The following is a 14,750-nucleotide window of genomic DNA, read 5'->3' on the forward strand; positions in this document are numbered from 1 at the left end:
GCCCCCACTCATACTCACCCTCAAACTGCCCCCACTCATACTCACCCTCAAACTGCCCCCACTCATACTCACCCTCAAACTGCCCCCACTCATACTCACCCTCAAACTGCCCCCACTCATACTCACCCTCAAACTGCCCCCACTCATACTCACCCTCAAACTGCCCCCACTCATACTCACCCTCAAACTGCCCCCACTCAAACTTACCCTCAAACTGCCCCCTCTCATACTCACCCTCAAACTGCCCCCACACAAACTCACCCTCAAACTGCCCCCTCTCATACTCACCCTCAAACTGCCCCCACTTATACTCACCCTCAAACTGCCCCCTCTCATACTCACCCTCAAACTGCCCCCTCTCATACTCACCCTCAAACTGCCCCCACACAAACTCACCCTCAAACTGCCCCCACTCATACTCACCCTCAAACTGCCCCCTCTCATACTCACCCTCAAACTGCCCCCTCTCATACTCACCCTCAAACTGCCCCCTCTAATATTCACCCTCAAACTGCCCCCACTCATACTCACCCTCAAACTGCCCCCACTCATACTCACCCTCAAACTGCCCCCACTCATACTCACCCTCAAACTGCCCCCACTCATACTCACCCTCAAACTGCCCCCACTCATACTCACCCTCAAACTGCCCCCACTCATACTCACCCTCAAACTGCCCCCACTCAAACTGCCCCCACTCATACTCACCCTCAAACTGCCCCCACTCATACTCACCCTCAAACTGCCCCCACTCAAACTCACCCTCAAACTGCACTCACTCAAACTCACCCTCAAACTGCCCCCCCCCACTCATACTCACCCTCAAACTGCCCCCACTCATACTCACCCTCAAACTGCCCCCACTCATACTCACCCTCAAACTGCCCCCACTCATACTCACCCTCAAACTGCCCCCACTCATACTCACCCTCAAACTGCCCCCACTCAAACTTACCCTCAAACTGCCCCCTCTCATACTCACCCTCAAACTGCCCCCACACAAACTCACCCTCAAACTGCCCCCTCTCATACTCACCCTCAAACTGCCCCCACTTATACTCACCCTCAAACTGCCCCCTCTCATACTCACCCTCAAACTGCCCCCTCTCATACTCACCCTCAAACTGCCCCCTCTCATACTCACCCTCAAACTGCCCCCACACAAACTCACCCTCAAACTGCCCCCACTCATACTCACCCTCAAACTGCCCCCTCTCATACTCACCCTCAAACTGCCCCCTCTCATACTCACCCTCAAACTGCCCCCTCTCATACTCACCCTCAAACTGCCCCCACTCATACTCACCCTCAAACTGCCCCCACTCATACTCACCCTCAAACTGCCCCCACTCATACTCACCCTCAAACTGCCCCCACTCAAACTGCCCCCACTCAAACTGCCCCCACTCATACTCACCCTCAAACTGCCCCCACTCATACTCACCCTCAAACTGCCCCCACTCAAACTCACCCTCAAACTGCACTCACTCAAACTCACCCTCAAACTGCCCCCCCCACTCATACTCACCCTCAAACTGCCCCCACTCATACTCACCCTCAAACTGCCCCCACTCATACTCACCCTCAAACTGCCCCCACTCATACTCACCCTCAAACTGCCCCCACTCATACTCACCCTCAAACTGCCCCCACTCATACTCACCCTCAAACTGCCCCCACTCATACTCACCCTCAAACTGCCCCCACTCATACTCACCCTCAAACTGCCCCCACTCAAACTTACCCTCAAACTGCCCCGACTTCCCACGGATAGACGCTCCTCATCGTCTGATATCTGTGAGAGGGAGACAAAACCACACAGCTGTGATTAGCTGCTACATCTGTTTGTGTGGAGCTCAGAGAGGCCAATGGTGAAGGCCCAGAGTGCAGCACAGATCACAGACCTCCCTGCTCACCGCAGACCTGCAGCACGGGGAGAACTAGACCCTAATACGGCACTCTAAACTCCACAACACAGGACAGAGAGACTACAGACCAGGAGAGAGACATTACAGACCAGGAGAGGTACAGTACAGACCAGGAGAGAGACATTACAGACCAGTAGAGGTACAGTACAGACCAGGAGAGGGAGACATTACAGACCAGGAGAGACATTACAGACCAGTAGAGGTACAGTACAGACCAGGAGAGAGACATTACAGACCAGTAGAGGTACAGTACAGACCAGGAGAGGGAGACTACAGACCAGGAGAGGGACAATATAGATCAGGAGAGAGACAGTACAGACCAGGAGAGGGACAGGACAGACCAGGACAGAGAGAGACTACAGACCGAGGTGTGTCTCCGGGAGTGGTGGGAGAAACGCTCGCTGTCCTCCTGAGAAGAGCAGGCGGGTGCCAGGGAGAAAGGAAGAGATGGCAGAAGGTTACAGGTCAGAGGTCAAAGGACGTTGGGGCCGAACACTGAGAGACAGCACGCAGACCAGACAACACCGTGGCAGGCATGCTTTCATCTACCACTCTCATCTTTCATCTACCACTCTCTGTCTTATCAGTGGTCAGGATGGAAGGCTTAAGGGAAGTCTATGAGTCTGCTATAGCTGTAAGCTGCAGGTCACGTGTCAGCTCCCTAATCCTGCTGCAGGTCACGTGCCAGCTCCCTAATCCATCTGTAGGTCACGTGTCAGCTCCCTAATCCAGCTGCATGCTTAAGCATCCTCATGTGGTCAGCTGGTCACAGCCCCCATCACCAGTTAGCTTCAGCTAACGTGAGGGCCCATTTTAGCTAATGTGAGGGCCCATTTTAGCTAATGTGAGGGGCCACGTCAGCTAACGTGAGGGCCCGTTTTAGCTAATGTGAGGGGCCACGTCAGTTAACGTGAGGGGCCACGTCAGTTAACGTGAGGGGACACGTCAGCTAACGTGAGGGGACACGTCAGCTAACGTGAGGGGACACGTCAGCTAACGTGAGGGCCCGTTTTAGCTAATGTGAGGGGCCACGTCAGTTAACGTGAGGGGCCACGTCAGCTAACGTGAGGGGCCACGTCAGCTAACGTGAGGGGACACGTCAGCTAACGTGAGGGGACACGTCAGCTAACGTGAGGGGACACGTCAGCTAACGTGAGGGGACACGTCAGCTAACGTGAGGGGACACGTCAGCTAACGTGAGGGGACGCTTTCTCTAGCACTGTGAGCTCAAATCATGGTGTAGCATCCAACCGCATGCAGCATGTGTGGTGTTAGACGCCGTACCATCCACTGCTCGATATGACCCCACTTGGTGTCCAGCCCATAATATTTCTGGGGGGTGCAGAGGAAGAGAGTAACAATAGAGAAACAGGAAGAATGAAAGGAAGAAATTGAAAGACAGGAAGAGAGAAGTAGCAAAGGAGGAAAAGACACAGAACACACTACACACAAACACAAACCCCTAACATTAACCTCACCCCAGTCCACTGGCTTCTGACAGTCAAACCCATTTTTAAAACATCTGAAGCATGAAATCATGTTTATATATTTTTTTAAACTGAAACATTCAAAAACAATTCTGTCAATCCGTGTGGCATTTTGAACCCTAACCCTTAACCTTTTTAACACTCCTCATCAAAGACCCTGTGTCTGTTCAAGCTTCGCTCAGTGTTCAGTTCTGCTAAATGATCTCCACTTCCACAAGCAGAGACATGTGAAACCCACCAGATTTCACACTTCACAGAACACACTTGACCTGTGTGAAAAAGTACCCAGTGGTGTTACAGGAAGTGGTGAGATGTGTTAGTGAGTGGAGCACAGGAGAGGAGGTGCAGAGGAGAAGAAGGAGTGGTGAAGGATCAGAGGACTTACCTTCTGAGCATGATATATCTGTCAGGTGAGGAAGAGGAGGAGGAGGAGCAAGAAAGGGAAGCAGACGAGCACACACACACACACACACACACACACACACACACACACACACACACACACACAAAGAGAGAGAGGAAGAGAACAGTTCTACACGGAGTTGTATTAGTACAGGTGGAACTGGTGTCAGTGTAGAATGGTGTCGCACGTTTCTGCACACAATCACAGGTTCTCAGCCAGGAATGCTGGAGTCGTTGTGGCCCCAGAAGACACACGGTGTTTTCTCTAGCCTGCAACCAATAAATCTGTGACACAAAGGGCCAAGGGGCGGGGCCTAGTGCTAGCTCATAAAAACATCCACTCGCCTCACCGCCATTTACAGCTAAAAGTTTGAGAACTGCAGAAGTCCAACAGTAATGAATCATCAGTGGTCCAGAACCATGACAGAAACACACACACGTGACGAGCACTGTGGGCATGTCGTTTATACGAGGTCTGCTCACTCCCGCTACCAGATGATGGAACGCCCACATCTAAATATGGACCTGTGGGGTTCTCAGACCAGTAGAAACACTGGTCCATTTTTAAAAGGTTCGCAACTTCACAGGAACCAGCCCCGGTCCCAGGACGAGCACCCGCCCTTTGTTAGTGGTAAAGAGAGAACAGCTCTACGTGCAGTTGTATAAGTACAGAGGAGAAACAGCATTATATATTATATAAGAATACTTAATCCATGTATTGTAGAATTAACACCACAATCTTTGGTAAGTATTTGTCTACTCACAATTGCTGTTTCAACCCAGCAGTGATGTCCTTTTAAGGGCGTATCGGTGGCCTTTTAAAAACATATTAAAGCTCTGTAAATGCTTGGTTAAGCCCTCAACTAAAAGCAGGGTTCTGCAGCACGCACACCCATATGAACGTGGATCTGCTTTGGGATAAACAAGATAAGCTCCAGGCCTTTGTCCGTCTAAACCTTGATGTGTTTATTCAGCTCCAGCAGACAGCTGACGAGGTCTGAGAAGCCCTACCTGTCTGGTAATGGCTGCGTGTCTTCACTCTGCAGACTTGGAGAAGAGACAGACGGTGTCTCAAAACTACAGACACTCAGCCCGGGCGTCAGATCCAGAGCTGGACAGTTCACCTCAACCACCTGAAGCTGTGAAATATCCGTCTATATACACGTTTCCTGACTTCCAACAACCCCATGAGTCCGTCTCTTCAGGAATGCTAACTGGAGAGTTCACTCAACCCCCACCATGACCCTCTAATCAGCTTTAGGACCTTTTAAGGTGCTTTAATCCATATCCATGGCTGTTCCTGGATCAGTTATGAACTCCTTCCTGTAATCCTGAGGGTTGTTTTGGAGAGCATGAACCTAAACTGCTTATGTTTGCTGCTCTGTGTTAAGCTGTACAAACTCTATAAACATAATATGTTTCTTGGGTACATTTACATTTTGGAGTCTGCACTTCTATTTTGGCCTTCAAAGCCCAACTCAGAATCATCTTTTCTCCCTCCAATTCATACTATTTTTGCTTCTTTTTATTTTTATATATTTATTTGGTTTTGTGGTGGTACTATACTGTAGCTACACTGTGCTCTACTGTTGCTACACTGTACTGTAGCTGCACTGTGCTCTATCGTAGCTGCACTGTGCTCTACTGTTGCTACAATGTACTCTAGTTGGACTGTGCTCTTCTGTAGCTGTACTGCTCTATTGTAGCTACACTGTACTGTAGCTACACTGTGCTCTACTGTTGCTACAATGTACTCTAGTTGGACTGTGCTCTTCTGTAGCTGTACTGCTCTATTGTAGCTACACTGTACTGTAGCTGCACTGTGCTCTATCGTAGCTGCACTGTGCTCTACTGTAGCTGCACTGTACTGTAGTTAGACTGTGCTCTTCTGAAGCTACACTGTACTGTAGCTGCACTGTGCTCTATCGTAGCTACACTGTACTGTAGCTGCACTGTGCTCTATCGTAGCTACACTGTACTGTAGCTGCACTGTGCTCTATCGTAGCTACACTGTACTGTAGCTGCACTGTGCTCTAACTACACTGTACTGTAGCTGCACTGTGCTCTATTGTAGCTCCTCTGTACTGTAACTGCACTGTGCTCTATTGTAGCTACACTGTAGTTGGACTGTGCTCTACTCGAGCTACACTGTACTGTAGCTGCACTGTGCTCTATTCTAGCTACACTGTACTGTAGTTGGACTGTGCTCTACTCGAGCTACACTGTACTGTAGCTGCACTGTGCTTTATTCTAGCTACACTGTACTGTAGTTGGACTGTGCTCTACTTGAGCTACACTGTACTATAGCTGCACTGTGCTCTATTCTAGCTACACTGTACTGTAGTTGGACTGTGCTCTATTCTAGCTACACTGTACTGTAGTTGGACTGTGCTCTATTGTAGCTACACTGTACTGTAGTTGGACTGTGCTCTACTCGAGCTACACTGTACTGTAGTTGGACTGTGCTCTACTCGAGCTACACTGTACTGTAGTTGGACTGTGCTCTACTCAAGCTACACTGTACTGTAGTTGGACTGTGCTCTACTCAAGCTACACTGTACTGTAGTTGGACTGTGCTCTACTCAAGCTACACTGTACTGTAGTTGGACTGTGCTCTACTCAAGCTACACTGTACTGTAGTTGGACTGTGCTCTACTTGAGCTACACTGTACTGTAGTTGGACTGTGCTCTATTGTAGCTACACTGTACTGTAGTTGGACTGTGCTCTATTGTAGCTACACTGTACTGTAGTTGGACTGTGCTCCATCGTAGCTACACTGTACTGTAGTTGGACTGTGCTCTACTCGAGCTACACTGTACTGTAGTTGGACTGTGCTCTATTGTAGCTACACTGTACTGTAGTTGGACTGTGCTCTATTGTAGCTACACTGTACTGTAGTTGGACTGTGCTCTATTGTAGCTACACTGTACTGTAGTTGGACTGTGCTCTATTGTAGCTACACTGTACTGTAGTTGGACTGTGCTCTACTCGAGCTACACTGTACTGTAGTTGGACTGTGCTCTACTCGAGCTACACTGTACTGTAGTTGGACTGTGCTCTACTCGAGCTACACTGTACTGTAGTTGGACTGTGCTCTACTTGAGCTACACTGTACTGTAGTTGGACTGTGCTCTACTTGAGCTACACTGTACTGTAGTTGGACTGTGCTCTATTGTAGCTACACTGTACTGTAGTTGGACTGTGCTCCATCGTAGCTACACTGTACTGTAGTTGGACTGTGCTCCATCGTAGCTACACTGTACTGTAGTTGGACTGTGCTCCATCGTAGCTACACTGTACTGTAGTTGGACTGTGCTCTATTGTAGCTACACTGTACTGTAGTTGGACTGTGCTCTATTGTAGCTACACTGTACTGTAGTTGGACTGTGCTCTATTGTAGCTACACTGTACTGTAGTTGGACTGTGCTCTATTGTAGCTACACTGTACTGTAGTTGGACTGTGCTCTATTGTAGCTACACGGTACTGTAGTTGGACTGTGCTCTACTCGAGCTACACTGTACTGTAGTTGGACTGTGCTCTACTCGAGCTACACTGTACTGTAGTTGGACTGTGCTCTACTCGAGCTACACTGTACTGTAGTTGGACTGTGCTCTACTCAAGCTACACTGTACTGTAGTTGGACTGTGCTCTACTCGAGCTACACTGTACTCAGAGGTGGCAGAAGTACAGAAGTCTCTTAAGTAAAGGTACTAGCAATATTGAAAAATAATTACTTCAGTAAAAGTTGAAGTACTCACATAAAAGTATAAAAGTACATGCCTCTAAATGTACTTAAAGTAAAAAAGTAAAAATATTTTAAAATCACATTTTAAATCACTAATTACATTTGTGGCAACTTTTTATTAATGTCAGATGTGCACAAGCACCATCACATGAAAACATGCAGTAAAATGTTTAATACTGTTAAACATCGATGTGTGAAATCGATGTGGATTTCTGAAAAATGGTACAGCAGAATCTGTCTGTATTTGCACTGTGGATAAACAAAGACTACCCACTCTTGGGTGGTAGTAGAATGTTTGGGCATTATGGGATAATTCAGACAAATAGGAAACCACAGTCTCAGAATTAAACAAACATTTAAACATTATTACAAATAAAAGGACTTAAATGTAGATTTATTAAAAACTTGTAGTCATGGAGTAAACCCCTGGCCTGAACATTTGCAGCATTGCAATGTCCCATTATTGCTGGTAGTCGAGCCCTACAATAAACTTCAAACATTAAAACTATTTTGTTCGTTGTTTATTAAACAATTGAAATACATTACTAACTGTGTTTAATGATGCAAGTAAATTACGTGCCTGTACTGTGGAAGCGTGTGTCTACTGTGGATGCGTGTGTCTACGTGTGGATACGTGTGGATACGTGTGGATACGTGTGTCTACTGTGGATACGTGTGTCTACGTGTGGATACGTGTGTCTACTGTGGATACGTGTGTCTACGTGTGTCTACGTGTGTCTACGTGTGTCTACGTGTGTCTACGTGTGTCTACTGTGGATACGTGTATCTACGTGTGGATACGTGTGGATACGTGTGTCTACGTGTGGATACGTGTGTCTACGTGTGGATACGTGTGGATACGTGTGTCTACTGTGGATACGTGTGGATACGTGTGGATACGTGTGTCTACTGTGGATACGTGTGTCTACTGTGGATACGTGTGGATACGTGTGGATGTATGTGTCTACGTGTGGATGTATGTGTCTACGTGTGGATGTATGTGTCTACGTGTGGATGTATGTGTCTACGTGTGGATGTATGTGTCTACGTGTGGATGTATGTGTCTACGTGTGGATGTATGTGTCTACGCGTGTCTACTGTGGATACGCGTGTCTACTGTGGATACGCGTGTCTACTGTGGATACGCGTGTCTACTGTGGATACGCGTGTCTACGTGTGGATACGCGTGTCTACTGTGGATGTGTGTGTCTACATGTGTCTACTGTGGATACGTGTGTCTACTGTGGATACGTGTGTCTACGTGTGTCTACGTGTGTTTACTGTGGATACGTGTGTTTACGTGTGTCTACTGTGGATACGTGTGTCTACGTGTGTCTACTGTGGATGTGTGTGTCTACATGTGTCTACTGTGGATACGTGTGTCTACTGTGGATACGTGTGTCTACGTGTGTCTACGTGTGTTTACTGTGGATACGTGTGTTTACGTGTGTCTACTGTGGATACGTGTGTCTACGTGTGTCTACTGTGGATACGTGTGTCTACTGTGGATGTGTGCGTTGCGTTTGCTGGACGTTCCTGGACGTCCAGGTGTGCCGTGCTGGGTTCTCACCTCCTTCTGCTGTCTCTCCAGCTCCTTCATGCGGATCTCGCGAGCTTCTGCACGTGCCGCACGCTTGGCTGCCAGTCGAGCCTCCGCCTAACAACACGAAGAGGAGCACAGAAAGATCAGACAAGATCAGACTCCTGTACAACACAACCCAAACAAGATCAGACTCCTGTACAACACAACCCAGACAAGATGAGACTCCAGCACAACACAACCCAGACAAGATGAGACTCCTGCACATCACAACCCAAACAAGATCAGACTCCTGTACAACACAACCCAAACAAGATCAGACTCCTGCACAACACAACCCAGACAAGATCAGACTCCTGCACAACACAACCCAGACAAGATCAGACTCCTGCACAACACAACCCAGACAAGATCAGACTCCTGTACAACACAGCCTAGACAAGATCAGACTCCTGTACAACACAACCCAGACAAGATCAGACTCCTGCACATCACAACCCAGACAAGATCATACTCCTGCACATCACAACCCAGACAATATCAGACTCCTGCACACCACAGCCTAGACAAGCAAGCCGACAACTGCACAAACTGTACAAAATTGACCTCGATGAGGATGAATTCAGAGCACGCTCAGAGTTTCACTTTGATTATAGTTTACAATTTACTTGTAACCCAGGCAACAGCACCAAACAGATGTTTACCATTGTAGACGAGACAGCAGGCTGAGTCTCAGTGTGTGTGTGTGTGTGTGTGTGTGTGTGTAGTCTGGCGGCCGGGTCGGTTTGGGTCAGATCTCTTATGCTGCTGTCCACACTGTGATCTAATCAGGCCGTTGACAGGTTCTGAGTGATGAGGGGTGGTGTTAACCTCATCATGGACTCAGCCTCACAGTCTGCCCCCTGTAACCCCACTGCCATTATAGCTCAATCAAAGGTCGTCTCAAAGTCATGCAGACTTTAATGAGAGATCATTCATTTGTCTTTGTATGTCACTTTGAATCCACATTCGTTTTTAAATATCTTTCTCTATCAGTGTTGCTTCAACATTCACATTACCGGTAAATGTGTTAGGCTCAAATAAGTACAAAAACCATCTATGTTAGTAAAAACTCATGAACTATTACAAATTACAGACATGTGCACGCACGCGCACACACACACACGCGCACACACACACACACACACACACACACACACACACACACACACACACACACACACACACACACACACACACACACACACACCTCTAGTTTTGATTTTGTTAGCTGGTTTCCTTTTTGTGTCTTTTTTTAAATTTCCTTGCTGTGTTTGTCTTCACCATCCTTGTCACCCTCCTCTTCCTCATTACCGTTTTCACCTGCACCTAATTTGATTCCCTGATTCCACAGGTATCTGTAGCCCATGGCTGTGTTCGAAATAGCCTACTACATACTACTGGCGTACTGCTTGGCATACATCCTATCATGCAATGCACGTGACAGTATGCTTTGCTTTTGTCGCATACTGGAAACTGTACTGCATACTACGAGGACCAGTATGCAGTATCCAGTATATACTGAGTGCAGTTTGCAGCATGCAGTGTGTAATAGGCTATTTTGAACACAGCCCATGTCTTCAGTGTAAGTTTGCTGGTCACGCAGCTCTGATTGGTTGTGACTGGTCTCTGCATTAAGTCTTTCTAGTTGTATTGTTTGTGTCTTGAGGTATAGTCACCAGTCTATTGTTCTGTTTTGTCTAGTATTCGTTACCTGGCTTGTTCTTTGCTTGTTTTGATCCTGTCGCCATTTGATTCGTAAGTTTGCATGTTGGCCTTTGTGTATTTGACATGTCCTGGTCATCGTCCATTGAAATGTCTGCAGTTTGTGTAAGTAGGTTCTTGTGTTTGGTTTGTCTGTGTTCGATGTTTGCGTAATTATGATTGTCTTAGTGTCTTTTATAAACCGAGTAATAAATCGCAGTTGTGTGCAGCCACTACCAGTGATTCTGGTGCTGTGTTGTAGTTTAACTCGAGACAATGAAAGAGCACTAAATTACTATAATCTGCTCTTACAGTACAGCACGATCACATTTCAAACCTCAAACTAGACTAGAGACAATAGCGAGAACAATGTTACTATGACTACCACTTTCAGAGTCACTATCTTTAGGCTGGCGTGTCTGAAGTGTCACGGCGTGCCTTAATGTTACAGCTGCGCTCCGTGTTTAAGTCAGGCGTGACGATGGTGAAGAAGTACACACACACACACACACACACACACACACACACACACACACACACACACACACACACACACACACACACACACACACACACACACACACACACACACACACACACACACACACACACACACACGGGTCACCTGCCTCAGAGAGAGAGGAAGACCTCGAAGGATCAAAAAGCGACATGGTTTGGCCACTACAGCACCAGTTCCAAACCTCTGACCCTACCTGCCACTATGGGGCAGTGTTTGCATCTCTTTCCCAAACTGGGCAAAGGTGTGAATGACCGAGCACTTCAAACTGCACAAACAACAAACTTCACATAATGGTCTGGTCTAAGAAGCACGCACAAACTGGGCATTAAAAAAAATCATCAGAATGAGCACAAGAGGCAGGCGTGGTCTCTGCTCAGCTGTCTCTGGGACACTGGCAAGATCATCAAGCAGCCGTCAAAAAGCAGTCAGCGCTCCTCAAACACGTCTGTCTCGACTGGTCATGGCTCAGAGGGCAGCAGCGGCCATGGTACAGAATAATCCAGCAGGTGCTTACGGAGGAATACAAGAGAGGGGAAGAGAGAGAGAGTGGGAGAGAGAGAGAGAGAGGGGGGGGGGGGGGGGGGGGAGGGAGGAACAGTCCTGTAGAAAAAGCCGAGATCTGGGCAGCTTTGTGCTTGTCTAAAGAAGAAAGGCCATAAATCATAACACATAAAGAATGTGAACATAAGTGCTGCCGTTTTATGGTTTAAAGGGACAGTGTGTTGTAGGGACAGTGTGTCTTAGGGACAGTGTGGTGTCTTAGGGACAGTGTGGTGTCTTAGGGACAGTGTGGTGTCTTAGGGACAGTGTGGTGTCTCAAAGGGAGAGTGTGATGTTTTAGGGACAGTGCGGTGTCTTGAAGGGACAGTGTGGTGTCTCAAAGGGAGAGTGTGTTGTGTTTTGAAGGGACAGTGTGGTGTCTTAGGGACAGTGTGTTGTAGGGACAGTGTGGTGTAGGGACAGGGTGGTGTCTCAAAGGGACAGTGTGGTGTCTTAGGGACAGTGTGGTGTAGGGACAGTGTGGTGTAGGGACAGTGTGGTGTCTTAGGGACAGTGTGGTGTCTTAGGGACAGTGTGGTGTCTTAGGGACAGTGTGGTAAAGGGACAGTGTGGTAAAGGGACAGTGTGGTAAAGGGACAGTGTGGTGTCTTAGGGACAGTGTGGTGTCTTAGGGACAGTGTGTTGTAGGGACAGTGTGTTGTAGGGACAGTGTGGTAAAGGGACAGTGTGGTAAAGGGACAGTGTGGTAAAGGGACAGTGTGGTAAAGGGACAGTGTGGTGTCTTAGGGACAGGGTGGTGTCTCAAAGGGACAGTGTGGTGTCGGGACAGTGTGGTAAAGGGACAGTGTGTTGTAGGGACAGTGTGGTGTCTTAGGGACAGTGTGGTGTGTGGTAAAGGGACAGTGTGGTGTAGGGACAGCGTGGTGTCTTAGGGACAGTGTGGTGTCTTAGGGACAGTGTGGTGTGTTGTAGGGACAGTGTGGTGTAGGGACAGTGTGGTGTCTTAGGGACAGTGTGGTGTCTTAGGGACAGTGTGGTGTCTTAGGGACAGTGTGGTGTAGGGACAGGGTGGTGTCTCAAAGGGACAGTGTGGTGTTTTCACACGGGAGTCCTATCCCTCTCCTTCCACTCCAAGTCCCTTCATCAGTGTCTGGCTTTGAAGTAGACATGCTGAAACCACGCAGGGTCACATGTGCACACGTTAAAGGCCATATCAGATGGAAGATGTCCTTGGATAACAGGACCAAAAGGGTAAACAGAGTTGAAAAGTAATCACAGGGCAGGAAATTACAATTATCTCCAGAGTCTTTATGTGGAGATGGCAGCTGAGACCCTGTATCAGGGAAACCCCATTATGACAAACACAACCACATGAGATCACAGGGCTGCTGCCAAAGGCAAACGTCCTAATCACAAACATTGTGTTTGTGTGTGTATGTGTGTGTGTGTGTGTGTGTTTGTGTGTGTGTGTGCGCGCGTGTGTGTGCTCAGCTTCTATGATAGCTACTGTTTATTCTCTATAATACAGAATTGTCCCGGACGACTAAGGCTCTCAATAACAGTCAATACTCACACATTGCTAAATGCTGTGATCAGACTCTCAGATCAGACTCTGTGATCAGACACTTTGGTCAGATTAGACGCTTTGGTCTGACTGAGGTTTGCTGACCTAAAAATAAGGTGAATACAAATCACCTCCAATAGTTTCACAAACAGAATGGTTCCCTTTTAAAAGGAACCCGATGACACTGATGGGCGTAGCACACGGCCCGTTCCTCTCCACACGTGAAGCCACGCCAGTCCTCTTCGTCCACTACAGCATGAGCTGGGTTGGAGGAGAACAGGAGGAGGGTTCTGCGTGGGGTTCCTCCACTGCCTGGGACAGCTGTACTTTGGACCATACTGTAGGTCAGTGAAGCAGCTCTCCATAGGTCTGTGGAGGTCCTGGAAGATTTAGGAGATCATGCCTGCAAGCAGCCATCAGAAGATTTCACACGTAGGCCTGCCAGATGTTTTTCCACATGCTGGAGAGGGTCTGAATGTCGCTCACGAGGCCTCACTCCACAACCTCAGGAGCAGACGGCTGGCGTGGAGCTCCAAACACGTCAGCACTGGGAGGTCGGTGCTGAACTCCACAAGTGCATGACGCTCATGTGAAAGCTATGATATATCTCTGTTATATGAGAGAGGTTCGGTCTCCTAGTCCCAGGCCAGGGACAGGGAGTCATGGGCTTGAATTAACTCTTCTCCACAAACAGACACCACCACTCCTTCAGTTCCAGAGAAAGGTGTGGGATCGGGGGCGTCTGTGTGCATCCGTCTTCTTACCAGTCCATTATTAGCAGAGGTCTGGGCCTTGGGGAGGAGGACTCTGAACAACAGGCATCTCTGATACGCCTCAGTCTCAGAACACTGTGTGGTTTTGAACAGGGCACGTGAGCCTCTACGCTGGCCCACTTTGCTGCTCTCCAACATCCAGCCTGGTTTAAATTCGCTGCTCCCAATAAGGTCAGCGCTGTATCTGGGCCACACTGCTGCTGCCAAACAGCTCCAGCACGGAAACGTTTCCTGAGCCCGGCCTTCCCTGCTCCGCTGAGGGCCGTGAAGGGAATGAAAGCCAGGCAGCTGCTCCGGGCTCCGTTCGCCTGTGGAAACAGTGAGCTCAGTCCCAGTGTTCTCCGGAGCCCAAAGCAAACAACGAGGCCACAGTCAGAAGTCGTGGTCGGGACGGCAGAGCTTCTGAGGTGGAGTTTTAGACGTCCTCGTCGAACCACCAGCAGGGTGCCGATGGGCACAAAGACAAAAGTGCTTCCTGAATTAACTAAGAATACGACCTGAAACACAACCCAGAACTCAAATACACAACCTCCAACACCACCCTG

General features: G+C 48.4%; 1 protein-coding gene across 10 annotated transcripts in view; it reads right to left on the reverse strand.

Annotated features, from left to right (window-relative positions):
- The window catches only part of lrrfip1b (leucine rich repeat (in FLII) interacting protein 1b), a 36,930-nt gene that overhangs the window by 12,262 nt on the left and 9,918 nt on the right, over positions 1–14,750 (reverse strand). For 6 of the 10 annotated variants that reach the window (XM_076992673.1, XM_076992667.1, XM_076992670.1 and 3 more), the window contains exons 2-6: positions 9,135–9,221; positions 3,801–3,818; positions 3,213–3,260; positions 2,293–2,337; positions 1,745–1,795 (exon numbers count right to left, since the gene is read on the reverse strand). In XM_076992673.1, the coding sequence (XP_076848788.1) occupies positions 1,745–1,795; positions 2,293–2,337; positions 3,213–3,260; positions 3,801–3,818; positions 9,135–9,221 (249 nt within the window). The remainder of the gene's footprint in view (positions 1–1,744; positions 1,796–2,292; positions 2,338–3,212; positions 3,261–3,800; positions 3,819–9,134; positions 9,222–14,750) is intronic. The other 4 variants (XM_076992668.1, XM_076992671.1, XM_076992672.1 and 1 more) reach the window with 2 other exon arrangements.

This window comes from Brachyhypopomus gauderio, unplaced genomic scaffold (assembly GCF_052324685.1).
Source record: "Brachyhypopomus gauderio isolate BG-103 unplaced genomic scaffold, BGAUD_0.2 sc95, whole genome shotgun sequence".
Lineage (NCBI taxonomy): Eukaryota > Metazoa > Chordata > Actinopteri > Gymnotiformes > Hypopomidae > Brachyhypopomus > Brachyhypopomus gauderio.